General features: G+C 34.9%; 1 protein-coding gene across 7 annotated transcripts; it reads left to right on the forward strand.

Moving 5' to 3' along the window:
* Positions 1-276: 276 nt before the first annotated feature.
* LOC6052349 (monocarboxylate transporter 12) lies at positions 277-24,603 on the forward strand. Of its 7 annotated transcripts, none has more exons than XM_038266628.1 (7): positions 277-450; positions 10,229-10,623; positions 20,226-20,345; positions 22,068-22,597; positions 22,659-23,271; positions 23,330-23,530; positions 23,781-24,603. In XM_038266628.1, the coding sequence occupies exons 2-7, from the start codon at positions 10,464-10,466 to the stop codon at positions 23,951-23,953; spliced, it is 1,797 nt and encodes a 598-aa protein (XP_038122556.1). In that variant the 5' UTR covers positions 277-450; positions 10,229-10,463; the 3' UTR covers positions 23,954-24,603. The 7 variants fall into 7 exon arrangements, with proteins under 7 accessions (XP_038122556.1, XP_038122558.1, XP_038122559.1 ...); XM_038266630.1 differs by lacking the exon at positions 277-450 and adding an exon at positions 3,665-4,258; XM_038266631.1 differs by lacking the exon at positions 277-450 and adding an exon at positions 3,665-4,222.
* Positions 24,604-27,134: the final 2,531 nt, after the last annotated feature.

Genomic DNA, 27,134 nt, shown 5'->3' on the forward strand with positions numbered 1-27,134 from the left:
TCCACCTCGCTGCTTGCAAATTTGCCAAATTTCACCTGGCATTTCCACGTGACTCTTGTCGTCGTCGTCATCCGTCTCGTTCGCCCCCTCTCGCTCTCTCCCGTTGCGCGAAGTCCGCAACAAGTGTAGCACCGCTCTCGCTCACCCACTCAGCTGTGGCGGAATTTTTCAGTTTGAAAACAATCCCAGCAGCCCGTCCCTCTCGCTTACCTCGCTCTGGTGAGCGTGGAACAGCACGGCATGCTTCGATCGCGCTCACCCCAGTCTCAGTCCGTCAGTTGACCGGGACGTGTTCCCCTGCGAGGGGGTTCACGACGACGACGTTGCGAATATTTTTTTCCTCGCGGATTTTTTTCGGTTTGTGAAAATTTTGATGGAAAAGTGAGGAGAAACGAAGAAAAAAAGAGTGCGAACGCGCTGTCTGCTGAGGGTGTTTGTGCGTTAATCCAGGTGATGACAAGAAGGAAGCATGTGGGGTTTTGATTCATTAAGTATTAATTTGGCGCGAGTGGACGACGGACGCGCGATTTTGGGTGATGGACAGGGGATGAATTTTGTAAAAAATAGGGTTATGTAAATTTTCATTATTTTCAGAATTTTTGATCAATTTTTATTCTTATACAGATACATAGGTTGAGAATTCGAAATAAAGAATATTATTCAACATTTGTTAAATTAAAATTGCAAAACTATTCAAGCTCAAAAGCTCAAAATCAATAGTTTTGAAATTTCAGTAAATTAGAATCTATTCCCATTTAGCTCATTCATCCGTGCAAAAGGCACCTGCCTGCATTTCGCGAGGACACCCTCTGCAAACATGGCCAAACATGGCTTATCCTGCATCGTGACGACGACACTCACCGTCATGTATGTGTCCTATTCCGTGAGCTTCTCCTGAAAGCAATCTCCTGTTCTATGTGAGTTTGTTGTGTGTGGGTATGTTGTGTGCAAAGTCATGCCACTTTGGCCAACAGAAGTAGCTTTGTGTTGAAACAACAGCCAGCCAGCTATCAAATTTAATGATTTATCACAACATGTAACACGGTAGTGACGTCAGGCATATCGACCTGGATTTGGGAAGTCTTGAAAAAAAATAGATTTTTTTCAGCTGATAAAAGTTTACATTTTTCGCTTCTCTCAGTCTTCAATTTAAATTAAGACTCTCATTCAAAATTTTGTAATAAAAAATCCACTTCCCAAAACTACAAAATTGTCAAAATTGCTAAAATTGTCAAACAAAGTTGACAAAATTGTAAAAATTCTCAGAATTCTCAAAATTCAAAAAAAAATCGAAATTCCAAAAATACTCATAACTCTCAAATCTCTCAAGATTCTCAGAATGCTCAGAACTCACAAAATCTTCCCAATTTCCAAATTTTCAAAAATGGCAAAATGTCAAAATTTAAAAAAAAATGTAGAATTATTTAAATTAACCAAATTGTTAAATTTTCAAAATTGCCGGAATTGTCAAAATTTACAAAATTGTCTAAATTGACCAAGTTTCAAAATTTTAAAATATTTCGAAATTTTCATACTGACCATATTTTCAAAATTGTCAAAATTTAGAATTGTTGAAATTGACCAAATTGCAAAATTTATTTTTTTTGAAATTGTCATAATTGTCAAAATTGGCCACATTTTCCAAATTTCATAATATTTCAAAATTGATCAAGATGTGATAATTTAAAAATTATCAAAATTGTCACAATTTTAAAATAAATCTAAATTTTCAAAATTGTCATAACTGTCATAATTGTCAAAATTGACAACATTGACAAATTGCTAAATTTAAAAAAAAATCAAAATTGTCAAAATTGACAAAATTGTTCAAATTGTCAAATTGTCTGAATTGTCTAAATTGACAAAATTAGCAAAATTGACATAATTGACAAAATTGACAAAATTGGCAAAATTGACAAAAATTGACAAAATTGACTAAGTTGGCAAAATTGTCAAAATTATCAGACTTTTTAATATTTAAAAAAAATCGAAACTCCAAAAATACTCAGAACTCTCAAATTTCTCAAGATTATATGAATTGTCTAAAGTCAAAATTTTAAAAATTCGCTAAATTAACAGAATTCTCAAAATTCTCAAATTTGTCAAGATTCTCAGAATTCACCAAATTTCAAAATTTTAAAAATGGACAAAATTTTCAAAATTTTCAAAATTGAAAAATTGTTAAAATTGACCAAATTGAAAATTTTTAAAAATTGCCGGAATTGTCATAATTGTCAAACTGACAAAATTTAGACAATTGACCAAATTTTAAAATATTTCGTAATATATATGAAAAATATATATATAAATTGTTAAAATTAATCAAATTTCAAAATTTTATAAATTTTTGAAATTGTCATAATTGTCAAAACTGATCAAATTGACCAAATTTCAAAATATTTCGAAATTGTCAAAATTGACCAAGTTGCAACCATTTAAAAATTATCAAAATTTTCAAAAAAATCGAAATTTTCAAAATTGTCATAATTGTCAAAATTGACAACATTGTCAAAATTGACAAAATTGACGAACCGCAAAATTTTCAAAAAATTCGAAATTGTCAAAATTGAAAAAAATGACAAAATTGACAAAATTGACAAAATGACAAAATTGACTAAATTGACTAAATTGATAAAATCGATAAAATTGTTGAAATTGTCAAAATTGTCGAAATTCCCAAAATTGGTAAAATTTACAAAATTGACAAAATTGCCAAAAATAACAAAATTTACAAAATTGACAAACTTGACAAAATTGACAAAATTTTCAAAATTGTCAAAATTGTCACAATTGTCAAAATTGTCCAAATTGTCAAAATTGTCAAAATTGTCAGAATTGTCAAAATTGACAAAATTGACAAAATTTACAAAATTTGCAAAATTGACGAAATTGACAAAATCGACAAAATTGTAAAAATTTACAAAATTGAAAAAATGACAAAATTCACAAAAATATACAAATTTTACAAAACTTTTGCACAGAACTGCGCTAAACTGATGTTTGGACCTTCTCCGCGATGCAGATGCCATAAAATATGCAGAGAAAAGTTTGTATTCTCCCCCCGGGCCAAACCAAAGTGCAACTTGGATCCCGGAGGGGTGCTACTCAGCTCAAGAGTGGAAAGGTGACAGACTTTGCACCCCCTCGAAAATGTAAACTTCTAAAAGGGTAATCCGCCCTATTGTGGACTTTTGACCAGTTGACGGATCCAAGTAGGCCCCAGTATCGACCACGACCACTACTTTGAATAAAAAGAAGAGAGGGCGAGTGAGAGAGAGACGGTGAGTGCAAGTAGAAAGAGAAAGAGCTCCAGAACTGGGTCAAGGTAGCCAAGGTTAGACTTTTATCGATTCTGTGTGCAGCAGCAGATGCGGCGGAACGCGTCACGGTCTTCGTCGTAGTCGTCGGAACTAGAAAACACTTCCGCGAGTCGCGGCTCGCGCTGTCTCGTTCTAGCGCAAAGTAGAACGGCGCGGCGGCGGAATCGATACAGCGCAGTAACGGGGTTTTACGACGATGATGAGCACTTTTAGATGGGCACGTTTCCGTGACAACGTGGGGAAATTGTTTGGATCAACAATGTATCAAAATGGATTAATTTGTGGCAGTTTAGAGGACGATACTTTTACTTTTGTTGAAGTTTGTTGAACGTGTCGCCAAAGTGTCAAACCATCGAAGTTGAACTGTAGCATTATCAAAAACAAGTTCAAGTCTCGTCGTAATTATTTTTTCTGCGCGTGTCGCTTCGCACAAAGTGTCAATGAAAGGCGAAAACCTCTCTTTTGAGCGCGCGCACACTTTTACCAAAAAACTCGCCACACTTCGGATTTTCTTACCAACACCACTCTACTAACGCCGGCCAACCCGATTACTACCATCGCAGTAGCCTCAGCTGCTGCCGGTTCTGCTTCTGTTTTTTGCAATCCCAGCAGTCGGCTCGCCGCATTCAACCGGTAAGGATGGTTTGGCAGTGAATCGCAGTAGGCTGCTTGTGTGAGCACGTGTCGCGTGATCGTCGTTACATTTCCTCGGGTTGCTTCGATCGGCGGATCTTCTACGGGCGAAAATTGGTTTGGAGCGCCGGAACACTTGTGTTGATTCATCGTGATTCGCGAAAAAAAAACATGTGTCGAATTTGACGGCGTTTTATGGCACGACTGTTAAGTGAGTGTTTTGTTTTTGCTTTCACGCGGGAACGATGTTTACGCCTGGTGAATGATCGGTGAGGATCGCCAACGATCGAATGAAAAACTGCGAAGTAAGAATCGGTTGCTATGGGGATGGGACGGGGGGGTGATAAATTCCGCACACGCGTTTTGATGGAATGTCAAACTACTAATTGTTGTTTGTTTACTAAAGTCTTGTCAATCTTCGTTAGTTTCGGTTCAAGATAGTGGTTGTTATCATGTTTTGTCTCCCTCTCTCTTGCGGTTGATTGGGTGATGAAAGAATTTATTTTTATAGTTTCTAATCGCTTTGTTATGCAACGGAACAAATAACAATGAATCATGGGTGGCTTTGTTTGAACTTTCGTTATCAGCACATGGCGAGGATGGTCCAATTATGGACACTACAAAATAAGCAACTAACTAAAATGAACGTTTTGGTTTAAAAAAATTCAAATTTAATCAAGAAAATGTTACACAACAGTCATAAAAACAGCCACATGCCGCAAATTTCTAATCCAAAATTTAATTTTCGTTGCAGTCGTTTGTGCATAGTAAGCCGCTGACCATTATCAGCAAACGAAGGATGAGATAAGAATAAGCCTTCTCTAAATCGATTTATTGTGGCGACTTGGCGGTGCACGGCCACGAAATAACCCCCAATTCTAATCAGGATTTTAACCCCTCGTAAAAAAGAGGGAGCGGGTAAATTTTGGGAGCCACCTACTTTGAAAAATGTATTCGAATTTCAATCATTTTCTTGTTATGACCAATGTAAATTTTGAACTGCAACATCGTCAAAATGCAAAATAACACGGTCACCTCGTAATGGTCGTCGTGGTCGTGCCTTCGAACCTTGTTTACATTCTTTTTTTCACAGACAAAGAGACGTGAATCTTTGGACATTTTTTTAAATAAAAAATCGTTACCAATTTTCATACAGTTTTGGCAGCTGGCCATACAAAAAATATATCAAAATATTCTAGAATCGGTATCGTAAACTGGGGTGACTTTGATAGGTTTTGCCTTCCTCACCTCACTGAGGCAAGGCTATAAAATCACTCGAAAAATGAACTTCTTAAATACGACTCCTAGATATACCTTCACGTATACTATCGACTCAGAATCAAATTCTGAACAAATGTCTGTGGGGATGTGTGTAGACATGATTTTTTTTCCACACGATTATCTCAGAACTGGCTGAACCGATTTTGGCCGGATCCGCCTTATTCTGTTCGTTTTTGGGTCCCCTAAGACCCTATTAAATTTTATTCTGTTTAGTGAAGTACTTTTAAAGTTATGCCATGAAAAAGTTTTTTTGTAGCTACAAAAAAGGGTGATTTTTGCATAACCTCAAAGGCCGGGTCTTTTTGCTTACGCGCGAGAGTCGCAGCATGCGTAGGGATTTTGGTCTGAGCGGGGGATTGGCAGCCACACCCCCTTGCATGCATATCGCCCGGTTGCCACATTGCTTAAGCAGTGTCTGCGTCTCTTCTGGAAAAAATCTGTATAAATTATGTTGCTGAATACATCATTTTGTCTCGACAAAGATTTACACGAACTTTTTACTGAAATATATAACTCATGAGACTTTTCTCCTTTATTTTGGAGAGTTGGTAAAAAAAAGAATTGAAAATTGCTGTTCAAGTAAAATCAATAATTATTTAAAAAAATGAAAAAAATAAATAAAAAAAAATTCTTTAATTAATTTGTAAATACAACCTAAATACAACATGAATGCGAGGAAGGCACCAACCACCTTAAGGTGGATTAAGTAACGTTTTTCAAATGCCCGTCAAATTAATATCTAAACATTTTTGAGAATTTTGAGTATGTAAGCATTAAGGGATCGCTTATTATCAAACATATATGCAAAAATGTGACTGTTACATTGGATGTATCAAAATTAGATGCCAAATAAAATTTCTATCAATGTCACCCCCGGCTATCAAAGCCACCCCAGTTTACGGTATATTGAAAACGGTTATTCTTATCAATTATACTTTGTGTAAATTGATGAGCAAAATTAAGGGAAAACTAATTTATCAAAATATTGGCTATTTTTTCAAAATTATGTTTAAATTACAAAAAATGCTATGAATGAAAGCTTTGGTAAAATTTGACAGTGTTGCCAACTTCATATAAAAAAGTATTTTTTGAAAATGTCAAAAATTTAGAACATTTTCAAAAATGGAGAATGAGATTTTTTTTTTGTTTACAGTAGGAATGAGCAAGATTGACTCTTTGTTTATACTTCGACATTGGCCCAATTGTATTGTTTTGGTAGATTTTTTTGGTAAAGCGGTAAAGCCATATACAGAGTGGCCACTCAAATTAGAACTTTTTTTTAATGCAGTGAGCGATTGAAAATCGTCCAAAACTATTCTTTCATAATTAAGTCAGTATCCACTATGGAACAATGATTTCTGCAAACATTAAAAAAATATATCTTTTGACATTGTGGGCAAAAATAGAAGGTTAGAAAAAAGAAGTTATAAGGTAATTTTGAGTGAGAAAAATTAAAAAATCTACTCAAAATATATGAAGAAACATTTTAAAAGGGCGCAAAAACATTTTTACAGCTAGGACTATTTTGCCAAGTTTTTTTTCAGGCAAACCCCAGGAAAATCGAATTTACCTCCTTAACCTGATAAAAAGTTGTATACTAACAGGCTCTCGTCACAAATAAACAATCAATTACAATTAAAAGCATGGACATTTAAATGATAAGCGTTTTTTAAAGCTGAAATTAATTTGCAAATTCCGAGATAACCGGTTTCTATTTAGCAAAACCAACAGTGTTAAAAGGTAGCCATGAAGGCCAGCTATTGGTGTACCCGAGCAGATGGAAATAACTTGGGAATAACATTTTTTGATATTTGAAAATACTAGGCCAATAACATTTTTAGTTATTTATAACAAGATATGTTATTCGTCGTTATGATTTTTTTGTTATTGGATTGTTATGGTAATAACAGACTAATAACATTATCAGTTATTCTTCGAACAAATCATTGTTATTATTTTTTGTTATTTTAACAACTAATCCGATCACCTCAATAACAATTGGAGATATTGCTCCAAATGGTTTAAGCTTCCAACCAATATCAGACCAATAACAAATTTTATTATGATAACATAAAATGTTATTAAACTCTTATGCAAAAATGGATTTTGCAAGAATATTCCATAACAAAATTTGTTATTTTAACAGTATTTGTTATTGAAATGGCATGAATTTAGTTATTACCGCCTGTTCGGGTATATTTCGAGTTTTGTGACTGCTACCAAATAATTTCAGCTTTTAAAATTGCTTATCCGCCTTTTTCTCATGTTGCTTCAGATATGAAACTTAAAGGTTCATTTGAATTTCCAAGCTTTAAATTTTTTACCTCGGTTTTGCCTGATAAAATAACAAAGAAAAGCTGAAATAAACTCAATTTTGAATTTTAACCTTTTGTTTTTTTCATGCATTTTGATGATATTAAATAATGAACAATTTTTTATCTTTTTTTTTGCATCGGCAATTGTCTACGCGGAGAGGGGTGATTTGAGATTTCTAAAAAGTGTCAACGTGGTCTTTGCATGGTCCCTTTCCAATCTTTACAAAAAAATGTTGAATTCTTCAAAAACTATAAAATATTTTTTCAATAGTAGTAGGAATCCCGACTTTACCCGACTTTTTGACAAAAACCGCAAATTCCTGACTTTTCCGGTTTTTTACGGATTTTGTAAAAAAAAAAACTTTTGCTAAAGGCCATCCTCACATTGCATAAAAAGTATCGAACATTTCTGAATTACTCTACATTTTACATTTTTATTACTTCAAGATACTATCAAATTTGCTTTCAAAAAGTTGCAGGTCAACGGATTTTCTACTTTTTCCAATTTTTGACAAAAACCTCAAATTCCTGACTTTTTCCGATTTTTTTTTTTGTAGCGGATTTTGTAAATTTTATTCTTGATTTTGCTTAAGGCCATCCTGATATATTATGATTTTTACATTAAAAAATATTCTTTTACCCTAGAAGTCTTAATTTTTTCTGAATATATTTTTTTTATCAATACGAAAAACCGTTGTCCAGATACTTTTTTGTTTTCAGAAAAAGTAATCATAAAGTTTCTGCAAAAAAAAATGTCCCAAACATAAAAACCGCGAAAAATATAATTTCGAGAATTTATTACTCAAACTTGTGCTGTGATGAATTCAAATCGCAGTGGTGAATTTACTCAAATCGACCGTTAATTTGTTGATTGAAAGAATTTATAAAGCGGATTTCGTCTGTTTGTCTGTGCTATTTCGGTGCGGTGCCGCGCCGCCGGCTTGCAGACCGATCAAAGTAGGCGTCGTCGCCTACGTTGTCGAAGAACGTGGTACAAGCAAAGAGATAGAATGTTTAAAAATATATCGCTTGCTAGTGTATTTCGGGCGTTCTTGGTGTGGAGTTGATTGGTATTTGATGAACTGTTTAACTTGAGTTTTTTTTAACTAACTTGTTAAGAAGGTGTGTTTAGACCTTAGTTTCACTTTCGAAAACATTAACCACAAAAAATCGAAATGTCACTAAGTGAATGCACCGACTTTTCTTTGTACGGAAATAGAAAAGCGCACTAGCGACGCATTTCTCTGCCTGCTGCGACGAAATGTTCGCAGTTTCTTTTCGTTCTGTCTACCAGCACAGACAAACAGACAATTGTCAAACGCGTGCTAGTGAAATGTGGTGAGTTTCAAATTTGGTGTGGTGAGTTACTTTCGCTTGTCGATGCTCCGGCGAAGGATCGCCGGCTAGGAGGGGGTAGGACATCGAAGTAGGCCGTTAGCACACGCAACAAGCCCAGAGTGGTTTGGTCACTCGATTAATCGTGTGTGTGGTGCTGTATAGGATTCCACTTGAGGAAGAGACAATTAAACTGTTGTTACTACGAGTGTGTATTAATGACTCAGATATTATTCGTTAGAGTCCAGACAAGGTCTTTATTATGCAGCAGCTTTGTTGGCAGAAGGCGGGTTGTGCTATTATAGTTTCAGATGTCAACAAAGCAAGTTGATTGACTTGGTGGGATTTTGCTTTTACGATATCCGTTTGAAAAACTTTCCATAAGGTCAATAATTGGTTGTCACCTCCTTTGTTCACCGGTCAGTAATGCTGAATAAATTACCTGCCGCTGCAGCGTAGACATAGTAACAAACCAGGTGATAATGATAGCAGACACTTGAGTTCTGTCAGACTGGATTGCTAGGGTGCTAATTTATTGCACATTAGCACAACCTCAGAGCTATTAAAAGCCACCTGGCAAATACAGACAGCCAAGTGTTTGGCCGGAATTAGCTTAAATCGCGGAACTAAATAGCAACGAGGTGTGCAAAACTAATTAAAATCGAGGAGACACCGCGCTGCAATCCTTCAAAACGTGCCCTCTCAGATTCCTTGAACAAGTTGCTCAAGTACATGTTTTTCGTATACTGTTTTCACGTGCTCCACGAGGATCCATCACCACCCATCCCTCAGCTGATAAGGAAAAATGAACTATCGCGCGCTGTTCAGCTCTCATTCACTCTCGCCCAGAGAGAGAGTTCCGTCACAGCAGGCGGTGTCAAGCAGCCCTGATAAGAAGCTCTATCTCGCGCGCGCACTTTGCCTAGTCGTCATTCATCACCCAATCCAAGTGACCATTGACCATCTCAACGCCAGTACTGGCACGCCGCTTGGCTCGATCGGTCGGTCAGAGCCTACTGAGCTGTTGTTGTTGTTGTTCGATTGGCTTGCTTAAGGGGGAGGTGCGAAGAGTGCAATTTTAAAGTGTGGCGGTTTTTTATTTCTTCTTTTTTTTCTGTTTGCTTAATCGTGGGTCGTGAACTTTTTCGCACTTGGTGCGCGATTCTCGCGTGAAAGTGAATCGAACTCGCTGGGAGTCATGTTGATAGTGTGAACGAATGTGAGTTAAGATTAGAGAGGTCGGTGGTGGTGACGGACCTTTTATGGTAGTGGGTTGTTGAGGGGCTCAACTCAATTTTTTATTTAAAAAAAAATCTAATTAGTCATTTTTTCTTATCTTTTCAGTTCAATGGTTATCCGGTAGCTTCCAGTAGTTTTCGATAAACTACAAACCACCATTCAAAACAGAAGAAAAAGTTTTGCATAACCAAATTGCAAACCCCAGTTATAACAATGTGTACTTAGTGCAAGGAAAAAAAAGAAGTTAAAAGTTTTACATATCAAAGTGTTACAAATCTGTTTTAAGTTCAAAAGTGCTAATATAGAAGTTTAAAAAATAGGCGAGCCCTACCCAAGCAAAATGACCCACGGACCACCTGCCTCGCGGAAGCGTCCCCAAAACGGAACCACTCCGGCCACGGAGGAGCACGAGGGACCGCAGGACAGCGGTCTCCCGCCACCACCCGATGGCGGCTGGGGCTGGATGGTTGTGCTGGCCTCGTTCAGCATACACATTGTCAGTAAGTAGAGTGGCTTAAAAAAATGCAATTATTTTGAATTAACAGGGTGGCAACTAAGTCGAAAAAAAATTAAACTTGCAAAAAATCACGAAGAATTGCGGAATTGCGGAAATTTGTAACATTTTTTCAAATAATCAACAAAAAAAAAACGTCAGAATTCATTTTTTTACAGTTTGTTCTAGTTTTTGAACATATTTTTTCAAGACCTTAAAAAATTGCCAAATGCATTTTTTTGCAATTGCGTCGTGAAACTACTTACTTTTCCTGTCATTCTTGAACAACGAAATAGCCTACTTTTCTGTACCAAAAATAACAGAATCGAATAGTAACCCATTTCAAAACAAATGCTGAAAAGTTCTACTTTTCAGCACTGAAATGGATGCTGAAAAGTTGAACTTTTCAGCACATGTTAGGAAAAGTTATACTTTTCAACATTTTTTCGATTTGAACGATTCATTGACTCAATGCATGGACATTTGTCCTATAATTCTGTCCAAAGGGTGTTTTTCGGAATTGCAAAAAACGTTGTAAGGAACTCGTTGCAAAACTTGATTTTTCATCACTCGTCGTATTTATCTAACTCGGTAAACCTCGTTAGATAAATGTACGACTCGTGCTGAAAAAATCCTCTTTTTGCAACTTGTTGCATAAACTACTATTTAAATATTTCATCACCGTCATTTTGGACCTCATTTTTTTTAATCGTTTTAGAGTAGTTTTGATGTCAAACGTGAGCACGGCAATCAAAAATAAGACAACAACAAAAAAAAACGTTTTTCGATTATCCGATGTGATTTTTTTCCAATGCCTTCGTATAATCGAGCTTGGACTGAATTGCAAAATATTTTATTGAACAAATTTTATTGCTTAAAAAAATCAAAACGGTGAAAAAGCATACAAAATTTTGCTTCGTTTAATACCCATATTGCAAATTTGATTTTTTTAGTATTTTGGAAAATACGGTATTTTGTGAAAATTTATGTATTTCAAGATTAAATTTTCAAAAGGTCCTATTTGCATAGGAACCCCATGACAAAAAAAAACTCTAATAAAATTTAAAAAAAAAAAAACAAAATTTCGCTTTCTTCCATATTGCAAATTCTAAAAAAATTAGTAGCTTCAAAATGGTACGGTATTTTGTGAACAATTTTGATTATTTCTAGAGTTTTTTTTTGAAGAGGTAAAAATGCATACACAATTTCGCTTCGTTTGATATCCATATAGCAAATTTTGAAATTTGGGTATTTTCGAAAAAAAATTCTCTTTCGCCCGTATTGCAAATTTTGAAATTTGAGTATTTAGAAAAAACTAGGCATTTTGTGAAAAATTTAGTATTCAAAAAAACTCTAATAGAATGAAAAATCTTACCAAATTTTGCTTTCGCCCAAATTGCAAATTTTAAAATTTGGGTATTTTCGAAAAATGAGGTATTCTGTGAAAAATTTGGTATAAAAAAACTCTAATTAATTGACCAAGCTAACAAAATTGATACCCATGTTGCAAATTTTGAAATTTGAGTATTTTCGAAAAAAATGGTATTTTGTGAAAACGTTAGTATTTTTCAAAAAAAAACTCTAATAAAATGAAAAAGCTACAAAATTTCGCTTTCACCCATATTGCAAATATTGAAATTCGGGTATTTTCGAAAAATAAGGTATTTTGTGAAAAATTCAATATTTAAAAAACTAATACAATGAAAAATCTTATAAAATTTTGCTTTCGTCCATATTGCAAATTTTGAAATTTGGGTATTTTCATTTTTTTGCAGTTAGTTTTTGAACATATTTTTTCAAGACCTTAAAAAATTGCCAAATGCATTTTTTAAATATTTCATCATCGTCATTTTGGACCTCATTTTTTAATCACTTTAGAGTAGTTTTGGGGTCATACTTGATCACGGCAATCAAAAATAAGACAACAACAAAAAAATCGTTTTTCGATTATCCGATGTGATTTTTTTCCAATGCCTTCGGGTAATCGAGCTTGGACTGTATTGCAAAATATTAAAATTTTATTATTTTCGAAAAAACACGGTGTTAAGCAAAAATTTTATTGCTTCAAAAAAATCAAAACGGTGAAAAAGCATACAAAATTTTGCTTCGTTTGATACTCATATTGCAAATTTTATTTTTTTAAGTATTTTGTGAAAATTTTAGTAATTCTAGTTTAAATTTTCAAAAGTTCCTATTTGCATAGGAATCCCATGACTCAAAAAAATTCTAATAAAATGAAAATGCTAACAAAATTTCGCTTTCTTCCATATTGCAAATTCTAAAAATTTTAGTAGCCTAAAAATTGTACGGTATTTTGTGTACAATTTTCATTATTTCTAGAGTTTTTTTTTTTGAATAGGTAAAGATGCATACACAATTTCGCTTCTTTTGATACCCATATTGCAAGTTTTGAAATTTGGGTATTTTAGAAAAAATAAGGTATTTTGTGAAAAATTCAGTATTTAAAAAAACTCAAATAAAATGAAAAAGCTTACAAAATTTCGCTTTCGCCCGTATTGCAAATTTTGAAATTTGAGTATTTCGAAAAAACAAGGCATTTTGTGAAAAATTTAGTATTCAAAAAAACTCTAATAGAATGAAAAATCTTACCAAATTTTGCTTTCGCCCAAATTGCAAATTTTGAAATTTGGGTATTTTCGAAAAATAAGGTATTCTGTGAAAAATGAAGTATTAAAAAAACTCTAATTAATTAATTGAACAAGCTTACAAAATTGATACTCATGTTGCAAATTTTGAAATTTGAGTATTTTCGAAAAAAAAATTGTATTTTGTGAAAACGCTAGAATTTTTCAAAAAAAAACTAATAAAATGAAAAAGCTACAAAATTTCGCTTTCACCCATATTGCAAATATTGAAATTTGGGTATTTTAGAAAAATAAGGTATTTTGTGAAAAATTCAATATTTAAAAAACTAATACAATGAAAAATCTTACAAAATTTTCGCTTTCGCCCATATTGCAAATTTAGCAATTTGGGTATTTTCGAAAAAATAAGGTATTTTGTGAAAAATTTAGTATTTTTTCAGAAAACTCTAATAAAATGAACAAGTTTACAAAATTTCGCTTTCGTCCATATTGCAAATTATGAAATCTTTAGTAGTTCAAAAAATGTACGATATTTTGTGAACAATTTTGAGTATTTCTAGAGTTTTTATTAATAGGTCCTATAAGCTAGATTTATAATTTGAAACTATACTACATTTTCAAAAAATATATTCTTAGAAAATGCATTGAAAATTAACATGATATGGTTAAATCAAGTCGATATTAGAAATATTTAAAAAAATAATTCAAAATCGAATTAAATTGGCGATAGAATTATCAAAATAATGATAACGAACCGTCGTTATCGTTAGACGCTAATATTATCGACGATAATTTTATCGATTGACAACCTTGAAATTTCCATAAAATTTGAATCGCAATGTGGAAAGACGGGTAAATCCCTATTCTGAAAAATTGATCATGTTGAGCCACCCTAATAGCTTCTGCCCACTGAGAATTTTGGCTTGAGCCTCGACTCGATTCTGGCTCGATCTCGAGCCAGATCGACTCGAGGCTCGAGCCAAAATTCTTAGTGGGAGTTGATGTAAATAAGTTTGACAGTGTTGCCATTTTTTCTAATAATAATACTGTATAATGATTGCTTTAGAAAAAAGTAAAAAGCCCCTGAAAGAAAAACAAACAGGAAAACATATTTTTTTAAATCATCTAAATATTTGTATTCGAAAGATCAGGGAGTTTTACAATATTATGTATTTTACATTTTATATATATATATATATATATATATATATATATATATATGTATATATATATATACATATATATATATATATATATATATATATATATATATATATATATATATATGTATATATATATATATATATATATATATATATATATATATATATATATTTCAAAAGATTGAGAAGTATTACGATACGGTACGAAATGGTCAAGATTGATTTATAAAAAAAAGTTACGTTATTAAATTTTTTTGGTGCTTATAACTTGGAAATAGTGCATGATATCGAAATCTATTGCAAATTGGATTTTACATTCAATCATTATGAATTTAACTTTTTCCAACGTTTCTCAAAATCATTACTTTTCGAAAAATTGGGAACACTGTTAAATGCATTTTGACCAACCTGTGACCAACCTCGAAACATAGCTCTTAAGATTGTATATTTTGTCTTTGTAAATTTTGTTTGCTTGAAAACTTCAACCAAAAAAAAAATTTAAAGTGTAGCTATTGTTTCTCAAAAGTCCTAAACAATACCTACAACTTTGCCGAAGACATCAAATCGATCAGAAAATTCGTCCTCAAAATACAGATTTTAAAATATTTCAACAGCATTTTTGGCATTTACAAAAAACGGTAATTTGATTATCCGGAAATTTCGAGCATTTCGGAATCAATTCTAGACTGTACTTTATGCTTGGAAGTTTGAAAAATTAATCCGGATCCTAACCTTTTTCAGTATTTATCATTGATTGACTGCATTGTTTAATTTATCTCTTTAGTCGAAATTATTTGAGCTCTCATTAAGTATTTTGCGTAAGTAAGTTTAAAAATGTTGTTCGATAATTGTAATTTGTTTTTTTCAAAACATAGATTTTGACGATTTGCATTCGTCCTGTAGGTAAAATTATTTTATGAAAAAGTTGTCTTGTGGGTACTTTTTGAGAAATTATCGAAAAAGTCAGGAAAAAATAAAAAAATCAAGAATGGAATTTTTGTCGCCACCCTGTAACTTATTAACGCACACGTGGTAAATCGATTTTGACATTGCATTCCAATCCAATCGGCATTGTTCGACAATTTCGAGTCAATAACAAATCAATCATTCCGATCGTAGCAGGGCTTAGCCGCCGCAAGTCGTCGATCAGTCATTATGAGTCCGTTATCTTCTAAAAACCCTCTCCAAAATAATAACCTACTATTGCGTTGCTAGGGGGAAGAATGAGGTGAGGAGGGCTGGTAGTGAGCTCACTCATTCTTACGCGGCGCGATATCAGCTTGGAAACTGCACTCCAAGCAGGCCTTGGGTGCGATACAAAGTCCTATAAACCGCGTGCTATCTAAATCACCCGCTCTGTCGGAACACCCAAGAACAGTGCTCATGTTTCGATCAAAGCATGCTGGTGATTGTGACTGTTTTGTAGAAAAGAGGCGAGTCATCGTAATTGAATTTGTGTGGTTTGTCGTAAAAATAATTGCATCTTTTTTTTATAGGGCGTCAAATTTTCAAGCTCATTAGAGTGATTTTAAATCACTCGAAAATTTTGTTGCAAAATTGCGTTGATTTTGCCAAATTATCATCAACCCAAACCAAACAAAGCACACCATGATAAATTAAAAGCAAACTGTTTATTTGCAATTTTAATAATTCCGCCGATTTGCGCGCCAAGCAGCGCAGTTTGTTTACATTCGATTTCCGCGGCTTGCTTTGCTTTGCGCGCGCGAAAGAAAGAGGCTTGCGGAGGTCAACCGGCTGCCGGCTGGCTGATTTACTGACTTAATTAGAGGTCGCGCATAAAATTTACACTGATCCGCCCTGCTACGGCGATTGCAATGTGTAAACTATTTTTGCAATTATCACGCCTGATTATCGGATCGGATCCTCCCTCCGTTGAGCGGTTGTTTACAAATACATTTAGCAACAACCGTGTAACAGAGCAGATCATCCCGACCACCACCAGCAGATGTCATTGTCTGATAACGCCACAGCCAGTCAGTGGCTAGCAGTTATGACTTAAGTCAACAATACTGCATCAAGGGTGCATATTTACCGTTTCAATCACTCATCAAATATTGACAGTCGAAGGGAATGATGGCTACATCGCGCATTGTGTCCAGCCGTCAACATGTGGCGTGGCATGCTTGGATGGTGATAAACCTTCCCTCATAAATATAGATGGAACTGCAACGGCTTGTCAAAATTTACTAGCATGCTTCGATCCGGTTTCCGTGGCCGTGGCCCCCGACTGTCACTTTGGCACACGCCATCTCGCCATGCTCGTGCTTCCTCGTCGACACTTACTAGAAGTCTGAACAAAAAAAAAATCGCAGGTTTATTTTTAAAACCAGTCAAAATATGTATACAATGCTCGCTCATCCGACAATGTAAGAAACAAATCTTGCCAACAGGGTCGAAATTAGGAGGGTCGTGATTCGGGTACTAATGTGCTTAGTATCTTCTGAACGCGGTCGCCGCAATCACGCCAAGCGGTGATGATTGGTGAGATCAGTATTCAAGACACAGGATTCTTCTCCTATACACAATTTACATAATAATATCCACGTATTCTTAAATTAACTTTTTTTCCTGGATGTCCAACTTGATGAAAAAAGTGATCCCTCTTTATTATGATTAATTTTTAAAATGCCATATGCATCACCCCCACGCCAAGTCCCCATACCCAATTTTCTAATTTACACTTACACACCGCGTTTGGTACGGTATGTCCACGCATCCTTCCTCCCCTATTAATTCTGTCAAATATGATCCGTTGAAAATGCTTGAATAAATTTCAATCGAATCTAATCCAACACAGACGTAGCCAGTCCGATGAAATCCCATTTTTGTTTTCCTGAATTTTTCAGAACTTCAAAAAATAGTTCGTTGAAATCCCATTTTTGTATTCCCGAATTTTTCAGAACATCAAAAAATAGGAATTTCTCACCCAAAAAATGAAAGCGAAAACTGTTTATAACAAAATTAACCGAATATAATTTCTAAATAAATTTAAAATACATTAAAAACATTATTTAAAATAAAAACTTAACAACACATTTATTTTAGAAAAAAATCTTGCTATCATAATTTTGACTAAAGAAGAAAACTAAAACAATAACAAATAAAAATAATAATTCATAATTTTGACTTATAATAATACATAATTTTGACTAAAAAAGAAAACTGATACAATAACAAATAAAAATAATAATTGTTTCAACACTTTTCAAAATAAATGCTGAAAAGTTGAACTTTTCAGCACTTGTTTCGAAAAGTAACACTTTTCAACATTTTTTTTGATTTAAACGATTTTTTGACAAAATACATGAAAATTTGACATAAAATTTCACTCAGTGTGTGTTTTGTGGAATTGCAAAAAATGTTGTATGGAACTCGTTGCAAAACTTTATTTTTTCAGCACTCTTCGTATTTATCCAACTCGGTGAACCTCGTTGGATAAATGTACGACTCGTGCTGAAAAAATCCTCTTTTTGCAACTTGTTGCATAAACTACTATTTTCTTTAAAAACAATCAAAATATCGAAAAGTTCATGCAAAAACATATTTTTATTTGTTAATTTATCTTTTTTTTATGTTTTCATGCGAAATTTTGAAGCGAGTAATTTCAAAACGTCTTGAATCTATTTTAATTGAATTCAATTCGGCGTTATTTGTGAATAATCAAGTTACAACGAGTTCATTAAGGTACATAACATAGTTTTGGAGTTCCTTTCAGCTGTGTGTTACATCGTAATTCAATCGAAAGCATTTTGACTTATAAATATTAAACAGAAGACAAGGAATCTATTTTATAATTTATACAATATCGATATTTTGTTAATAGTTTCTAAAAAAATTTCATTTGTATGTCATTGAATACGAGAAACGTTTAGATTTAGTTTGCTAATCAGATTTTTCGTTTATTTGATAAAATTAAGTTACGTTATTTCAACCTAGGCCGTTGCAAATATTTTTCAAATTGTAAATTGGAAAGCAGCTGGGCGCATGTGAAATGCATTTAAAAACACTTTTGTCATCCAAATGTTGAAACTTAGGCTTGTCATTTCAATTTTTTTTATTTTTAATAAACATTAACTTCAAAAAATATTTGCAACGGTCTAACTGAAAAATACATCTATCAGTTGAATTTTCATAAACAACAGGTATTTTTAGGACATTTTCGTCATCAATATTCAATAGTAAAGATAAATAAATTTTCAACAGTTATGTTTACATAAGATTCTTATCAATGATTCAGAATTCAAATAACGAAACAAATTGAGTTTAAAAAAAATAGTAATTCAATAATAATATTGCTAAATTATTCAAATAATTGAAAATAATTGTCAAACGAGTATGCTTGGGGTTCCAGACTTTTCCCAACCTTTTGACAAAAAATCACAAATTTCCGACTTTTTCCTCATTTTCCCGATTTCCCGACTTGAGTGGTCACCTTGTTAGGGTTAGAAGTAAAGATAAATAAATAAGAACTGCCAAACATCAGAGAACACTCGAGAATGTATTTTAGCACAAGTGTAGGCGGCCAGCCCTACTGCGTGGCGTTTACCGCAGAGATGATTATGAGAACAGATCCCCCTCCAAGTTACCCCTTTAAGCAAAAAATCCATAAAATGATAATTGGGTCCTAAAATTAGGTTTAAATTATGTGATATTCACAACGATAAAGCTTATTTCTCTGAGTACAATAACCCTTTGTACGCCCGTAAAGGATTTAAAATTGATTTTAAAATCAATTTTCGAAAATTAACTTCGTGGCCCTTCTTGACAGAAAAGGTCCTACTTGACAGCTCTTTCCAAGGGGACCATAGTTGATCCATCGAAAAAATGTTGTCTTGTCAATTTATTTTTATGCATTAAAATGAAAAAAAGTGATCAGAAATGGTTTTCAATCGTTTTTTTTTTTACCGTTGTACATAAACATTTACAGAGAGCTTTAGGACTTTATTCTACGATAAAGTTTGAAAAATACAGGCAAAACAATTAGGAAAAACGAGTGAAAAATTGTAAGGGTGCTGTGATGGAAAAATCTTAAATAAATGTTAATGAAAAAATATTACTATTAAATTGAACAACCCACAAATTTTAGAGCAAAATTCAAAAAAAAATCGTATATTTAATCTACAAAAAAAAACATTTTCAAAAAAACTTTAAAAAGAAGCATGTTCAGTCTAGAACTCTATTCTATGACATTGCAATGTCTACTATGATGCTGGTAAACAAAACAAAACAGATATGAATAGTTTATTGCTCCCGGCGTCGTCGTTTGCGATTTGGCCACCATGTGATGACCACCCACCCCCCACAACATTATTGCAAAATGTTATTTTTGACATTGAACTCGGCATTTTGTGGTATTCTGTTTTAAATCGCAATTCTTGTTTTCAACCGGTTCGAGCAACTTTTTGATTTGTTGAAAATTTTGTTATTATTTTTAGAAATTTGCTGCGTCACCTGAATAAAAAATTTCATCTAATCTTTGAAATAATTTTGTGAGATAATTGCTCATTTCTAAATTAATTACGGTCACTGGGTAGCCCAATTCCACGAGGCTCGGCTACGAGACGTGAAGGCAGCATACTCATCACGGAAGGCTCTCAACCAGTAGACTTCGCTTGTAATTATGAACGCCGGTGTTCTCTCTAATTAATACCATTACGTTTTCTGAAATGAAATCCGAGACGGATAGAGTGAAGTGAGTGTAGGATTCCATTACAGTCATATCTGAGGAAGATTAATTCAGGGACTTTTATGATTTACTTGATGTCTGATATTTTTAAATTTCATCTTCTAATAAAAAAAATATCTTTCTAACCTTCCAGCTGACGGCATGACCTACTCGTTTGGAATTTTCTACGACGAGTTTCTGGACTACTTCAAAGAGGGCAAAGGCTACACGGCATGGATTGCTTCGATCCTGGTAGGCGTCACACTCTGCTCAGGTAAGTGCCCCCAAAACTAGCCACCCATTTCCCGACCTACGTCAAGGCACATTTTGTTGTTGTTGTTGGCGCAGCCAGCACTTTTCGGGAAAAGTCGGGAAAGCCCAACAAAACGGGGTGTCGTCACGGTCAAGGCCTACTGCTGCTTGTTTGCTCGACGAGCACGAGCTGTGTGACAAACACGTGTTAGCTCCTGCTCCCTCGCCTCCCCTTTTAGCAACAACGGCCTGCTTTGTTGTCTGATGGTGCCCCTCGTTCCGATGCTAAACAAATAACAGGGCCGCTGCTGGAGGATATCGATTTTCTCTTCTGTTTACTGGAGAGATTTTCCAATGATATGGCCTGCCCCTACCCCATTTCTTCCACCCTTCATCAGAGCAGATCTAAGATATCTGCTCGAAGACAAGCGATTGCCTTTCCTATTGTCTTTTGGCGAGTGGGGATGCTAGGTTGTTTTACTTGCTCTTTCACGTTTTTGCAATCACGTTTCAATATTGAAGCCCCCCCTTTCATCAACTTATTTTCCATCAGTGCTGAAGACTCCTGCGTCAAGAGGCACGTGTTTGCGAAGCAGTGAAAGGGCGAGCGACTTTTCTCGACAAGTGTTGCAACTTGCAAATAGGAGCACTTGAAGGAGGTTGACAGTTTGCATTAGTTTCGTAAGCTAGTAAATAAAGTTAAAAAATATATTTAAAAAAAACTCATATTACAATTGAATAAAGTCTAAAAAATACAAAAATAAAATAAAATACTAAAATACTAAAATACTAAAATACTAAAATACTAAAATACTAAAATACTAAAATACTAAAATACTAAAATACTAAAATACTAAAATACTAAAATACTAAAATACTAAAATACTAAAATACTAAAATACTAAAGAACTAAAGAACTAAAATACTAAAATATCAAATATCAAGACTAAAATAGTAGTTTTCTAAAATACTATAATTTCGATCGTTTGTGACTGGGTTTTGCCTTATTAAACTTCTATACATAAAACTCTAAGAGATCGTTCTTTTATATCGTAACTGTGACAAAATTGACAAAATTGACAAAATTGACAAAATTGACAAAATTGACAAAATTGACAAACTTGACAAAATTGACAAATTGACAAAATAAGCAAAATTTACTTAATTTACAAAATTGACAAAATTGACAAAATTGACGAAATTGACGAAATTGACAAAATTGACCAAATTGACCAAATTGACAAAATTGACCAAATTGACAAAATTGACAAAATTGACAAAATTGACAAAATTGACAAAATTGACAAAATTGACAAAATAGACAAAATTGTTGGTATTGATAAAATTTTTGAAATTGATAAAATTGGTAGAATTGGTAAAAATGGTAAAATTGACAAAATTGGCATAATTGACAAAATTGATAAAGTCGGTAAAATTGTTAAAATTTTTGGTATTGATAAAATTGGTATAATTGGTAAAATTGGTAAAATCGGTAAAATTGTTAAAATTGGTAAAATTGTTGATATTGGTAAAATTGGTATAATTGTTAAAATTGGTAAAATTTGTTAAATCAGAAAAGTAAAAAAAAAAATCCTTTGAATATAATTTCTTTTTCCAATTCACTTTAAAAATTGTTTTTTGTTATTAAAATTTTAAAATTTATAAAAAAAATAAATTTTATTTGATGAAATTCCATCAATGTTTAAACGAAAATCACATTTTTTTCAAACTTTGCCATTCAAAGGTCCCGTTTCGTCCTCGCTGGTCAACCGGTACGGCTGCAGGGCCGTCACGATCGCCGGCTCGATCCTGGCCTCGGCCTGCCTCGCGCTGAGCGTGTTTGCCAAGAGCGTCACGATGCTGTTCCTCACGATTGGCCTGGGCACGGGGCTTGGCCTGGGGCTGATCTACCTGCCGGCCATCGTCAGCGTGACGATGTACTTCGAAAGACTGAGATCCCTGGCCACGGGCATTGCCGTGTGCGGTTCCGGCCTGGGGACGTTCATATTTGCTCCGCTGACGGAGATTCTGATCAAGCGGTTCGGGTGGCAGGGGGCGCTGCTGGTGATTTCGGTGATCGTGCTGGGGTGTATCGTGTTTGGGGCGATGTTTAGGCCGTTGGTGGCGGAACCTGCGGTTCCGGAAGCGGTTCCGATGACGACGGTGGTGGCTCCGGGATCGAATGGAAAGTTGAATGGAAGCGTGAAGGACGCCGAGCAGGGCCTAGTGCGATCGCACAGTTTTGGAAATTCGCCGAAAATTGCGCTGAACTCGGTGAGTATTTTGGCTTGCTACGATCGGTCGGAAATAACCTCAAAATATTTGTTTTTTTTAGAATGGTCACTCTACGAGCAGTAACAGCATGAATCGCAAAACGAGCCAAGGAGATGACAGCATCCGGCTGGCCCTTAGTCAACCCTTGCTGCATCCGACGGGCGATCAACCGGCAATGAAGCGCGCTGAGAGTGGAACCATGTACCGGAAGGACGCTCTGTACACGGGATCCGTGCACAATATCAGCTCGCGCCATCCGTCCCACGGAAGTCTGGCGCTGCACGAGAAGGGACGCTACGGGTCGGTCCAAAGCAACGGTGGCAAGGGACTTCCAGTGGACGAGGAGGGGGCGGTTTGTTGTGGATGTATTCCGTGCTCGAAGGAAACTTCCGACACCTTCCAGGAGATGATGAACTTTTCGATTCTGAAAGATCCGATCTTTATCATCTTCACCGTGTCGAACTTTCTTACGAGCATAGGTTTCAACATCCCGTACGTGTATCTGGCCGCCCAGGCCAAGGTTCTGGACATTGATCGCGAACACGCCAGCTACCTGCTCGGAGTCATTGGGATCGCCAACACGATCGGACGAATCGTCCTCGGCTATCTGTCGGACAAACCGTGGGTAAATCGCCTTCTGGTGTACAATCTTTCGCTCACAATTTGTGGATTAGGTAAGATTCGAATCCGTTCCGGATGCTCTGAACCACCCTAACGATCGTAACATTTCAGCCACTGCCTTCTCCGTGCTGTGCCTCGACTTTTACAGTCTCGCCACGTACTCGGCGATCTTCGGTTTCACGATCGGGGCCTACGTCGGGCTGACCTCGGTCATCCTGGTCGACCTGCTGGGGCTGGAGAAGCTGACGAACGCGTTCGGACTGCTGCTGCTGTTTCAGGGCATCGCGTCCTTCCTGGGGCCGCCGCTGGCTGGTGAGTTTTATTTTTAATTGCTCAACATTTTTCAAGTCAATGTGAATAATTGCGTTTCGTCAGGTTCTGTTAGAGTTTGGCTCCCTGAAGCCGTTCTAATTGACAGAATTAAGTTTTATCAAATTTCCAGCTCAAAAATAATATTTTAATTCCTTAAAATTAATTCATGGAGACGCTCGGTTCCTCAGAATGATCCCATTGACGAAATTAAATCAATTCAAACATTCATTCACGAAATTCCCTCCTACAGGTTGGCTCTACGACATCACCTACTCGTACAATCCGGGATTTATCCTAGCCGGTTCCACGATCGCCATCAGTGGTGCCATGCTGTTTGCCATCCCGCCCCTGCAGCGATATTTGGCGCGAAAACATCAGCAGGCGACGACGACGTCGCAGCAACAGCAATCATCTTCCAGCTGAAAACACAAAACGCAATCTTCCAAAGAGAGACAAACAAAAACAAACAAAACTAAACCAAGTATGCTCAAATACTAATAAACAAACACACACACACTACTGTTACAGGAACTAACAATACCAATAGAGAGAGAGAGAGAGGTTAACAATTTGAAGTGCGCGCGCCGGCGATTAAAAGCTTCCTGTGATAGATTGATGCGTGCTCGGAGCTTAATTGTTATCATCCAAGTAGGCCCGTTTAAACTTTTTTTTTTTTTTCAAATAACCTAGCTTGTAAGTGAATGCCATCAAACTAAAACAAAAAACTAAGCCAGAAAGAATGGACGAACATATCGAGAAAACAAAAAAAAAATAATGGTGCAAAACGTATAGCGAAATTTAAGTGAGCGGGACCCAACTTTTTACGAGGGACCACACAGTAAGTAAGTAAACTAAAGTGCCGGAAAGCGCGGTGCTTTTGATTAGTGCTCGGTAGAATGACTGAAAAGAAAGAAAAAAAAAACGAGCCGAACGAAACGTGCGACAGAGATTGTGTTAACAGAGTTTTTCCTTTTTACATTTTTCCGCCAAGGGTTGCTGTCACTAACGATGCAAATTTCCATGTTGAGTTTCGTTTTTTCTTGAGATAATACAAATTATAACGATTAGTTTTTGCGGGGGGATTTTGTTTTTTGGTAGTGCCACTATCACAGCCCCAGTTTTTCCCACTCAAGTTTTCTACCAGGGCGCGAATGTACATTCTAGACGCAAACCTTTGATTCGAGCAGTCTTATTTTTCTTTGCGAGAGAGAGAGAGATTTTCTCGCAGGGATGCCATGTCTACGGATTTCGGCATTCACTTACAAATTACTTTTCCTTTCATTCTCGAATGGCGAAACGGCATACTTTTCTTCACAAAAAAATAAAAAAATAAATCGAAAAGAAACACTTTTCGTTACAAGGGCTGAAAATTTCTACTTTCCAGCTTTTAACCGTAGTAACATTTTTAAACTTACGGGGTTTATGATGGTTCTGAAAATCTCCATTCAATCTAAATACGCTTTTATGACCTACTTTAAACCTAAAATCTAGAGTTTTTTAAGGTCCTCTACGCAATTGTGTTTCATATGTTTAATGCTCGGGTGATTTTTCAAAAAGCCGTAAGAGCCATCGACCTCTGACACCTTTTTTTTTTGTTTTTCTCGAATATGAAACAAAATTTCATTTATTTTAAGTTTGGGGCACTTGAAGGACGTGTAGATGAACAATCTCGAGCATTTATGATATTAGTTTTTCGTAAGTAGGTCGAATACCGATGCAAAAAGGACTTTGTTTACCAATGGCTTTTACGGTTTTTTGAAAACTAATCCGAGAATGGAACTCTAAAGAAAACACCATAGAAATGTTCCTAGAGAAATTATGGCATAATGTTTGACTTTTCATTTTGATTGGAATGGTGAATTGACTAAACGCATTGACGTTTGTTTTTCGAAAATGCAAAAAAAAATAATTAGTTTTCAAAAAATCTAATTTTTAATAAAGATATTTTTTTAGGAAAATAAAAACTTTTTGCGGTACTGTCATCGAAAATTCTCAAAAAACCCAAAATATTTTTTAAATTAACTCAAACATGTTGAAAATCCTTATAAACGCCGGAGAATGGATTTTAAATTATTTTTAGCTGCTTGCACAAATAATTTTCGGGCCGCTTTGAAGGGGTGGAGACAAAAACTTTGAAAAATATTTGCAAAAGCCTCATGGACAAAATGTTACTTTATCCTCCGCTTGTTGGTTGGTGACTTCCTCATTAAAACTTTAATGTACTCCCATCGTGTTTCACGTTACTTGGCGAAATCTTGCAATAACGTACCAAAGATAATAATTTTCATTACGGACTTGTACGACCTCAAGACAGATCGAATGAAACCGTCAAAAAAATCTGGACAAAATCCATCAACGGACATTTCTAGAGTTTTTTGAAAAGGTCCTAAAAGCTATTGTCATTCATTTGTTTATGGGACCTATTAAAAAAACTCTAGATTTGCTCAAAATTTGATCCTGAGTCGGCAAGTATAAGCGAAGGTAAGTTTAGTAAGCGAGGTTCATTTTTCGAAAGATTGTATAGCTTTTCTCTAATGAGAAAGGCATTGTAAGAAACAAGAAAACCAAGTTAACAGATGACAGAAAATTGTGGAAAACTCCAAAAAGTTCAGGAGTGAAGGTTCTAGAACAGCTTTAATACTACCAATAAAAAATAATACAAGAGAAATAGAGTTAACCTAGAACAAATATTTTTAAAAAAGCACTAATAAACATGGGATGAATTTAAATCCTCGAAAGACATTTGTGCAAAATAGTTAAAAATAAGAGGATTAAATCTGACGTTTGAACATTCGTAAATTAAAAATTAAATATGATTGATTTTTTACAATTATTTCTAATTATGGTAAAAACCTTAAAACATATTTTTTTTTAGATTTAGTTTCAAAATAGATGCCAATTCCTTTTAATTACTTTTTACCTTTGTAATGATCTTCTCTATATTTGATAGGTTACCACTGATTTAACTCATTGAATTTTAGAACAGTGATTTTCAACCAAACTTACATGGCAGGCCTTATTTTATGTTGCATATCGGTTTTCCCAAAAGCCCTAAAATTTATCCTCCTAGGTTTATGTGTAACCATTAAAATAATAACCCTTAGTAATTTAATAACTAAAAGTTCGGATTCAATGTTCATTTGTGACTGATTTTTTCTTTATTATTAAAAAAAAGTTCAGGCTGATACATAATGAAACTAATCTTTTTGTCACTCCGCTCTGGTCGAGGTCGTGATGGGTGGAGTGGAATGGGAGTGTGTACCAAATTCCAATTCTTACATATCGACTCAGAATCACCAGCTTAGCAAATGTCTGTGTGTTTGGCTGTATGTAGACATGTGTACCAAATCAATGTCACTGGAATATCTCGTCACAGGCTCAACCGATTTTGGCCGGAATGGTTTTAATCAATCCGTCTTAACGTCCCCTAAGTTGCTATTTAAATTCATGCAGTTTTATCATGTATTTAAAAAGTTATGTTAAAAAAAGGTGGATTAAGTAACTTTTTTTTTTTTTTTTTTTGAAACAAGAAGTAGTACAGTATTTTTTTTCACTGAGATCTTTTCAAACACGCACGAAACAAAATGATCGTCGTTCGTTTAAA

Source organism: Culex quinquefasciatus, chromosome 1 (genome assembly GCF_015732765.1).
Source record: "Culex quinquefasciatus strain JHB chromosome 1, VPISU_Cqui_1.0_pri_paternal, whole genome shotgun sequence".
Lineage (NCBI taxonomy): Eukaryota > Metazoa > Arthropoda > Insecta > Diptera > Culicidae > Culex > Culex quinquefasciatus.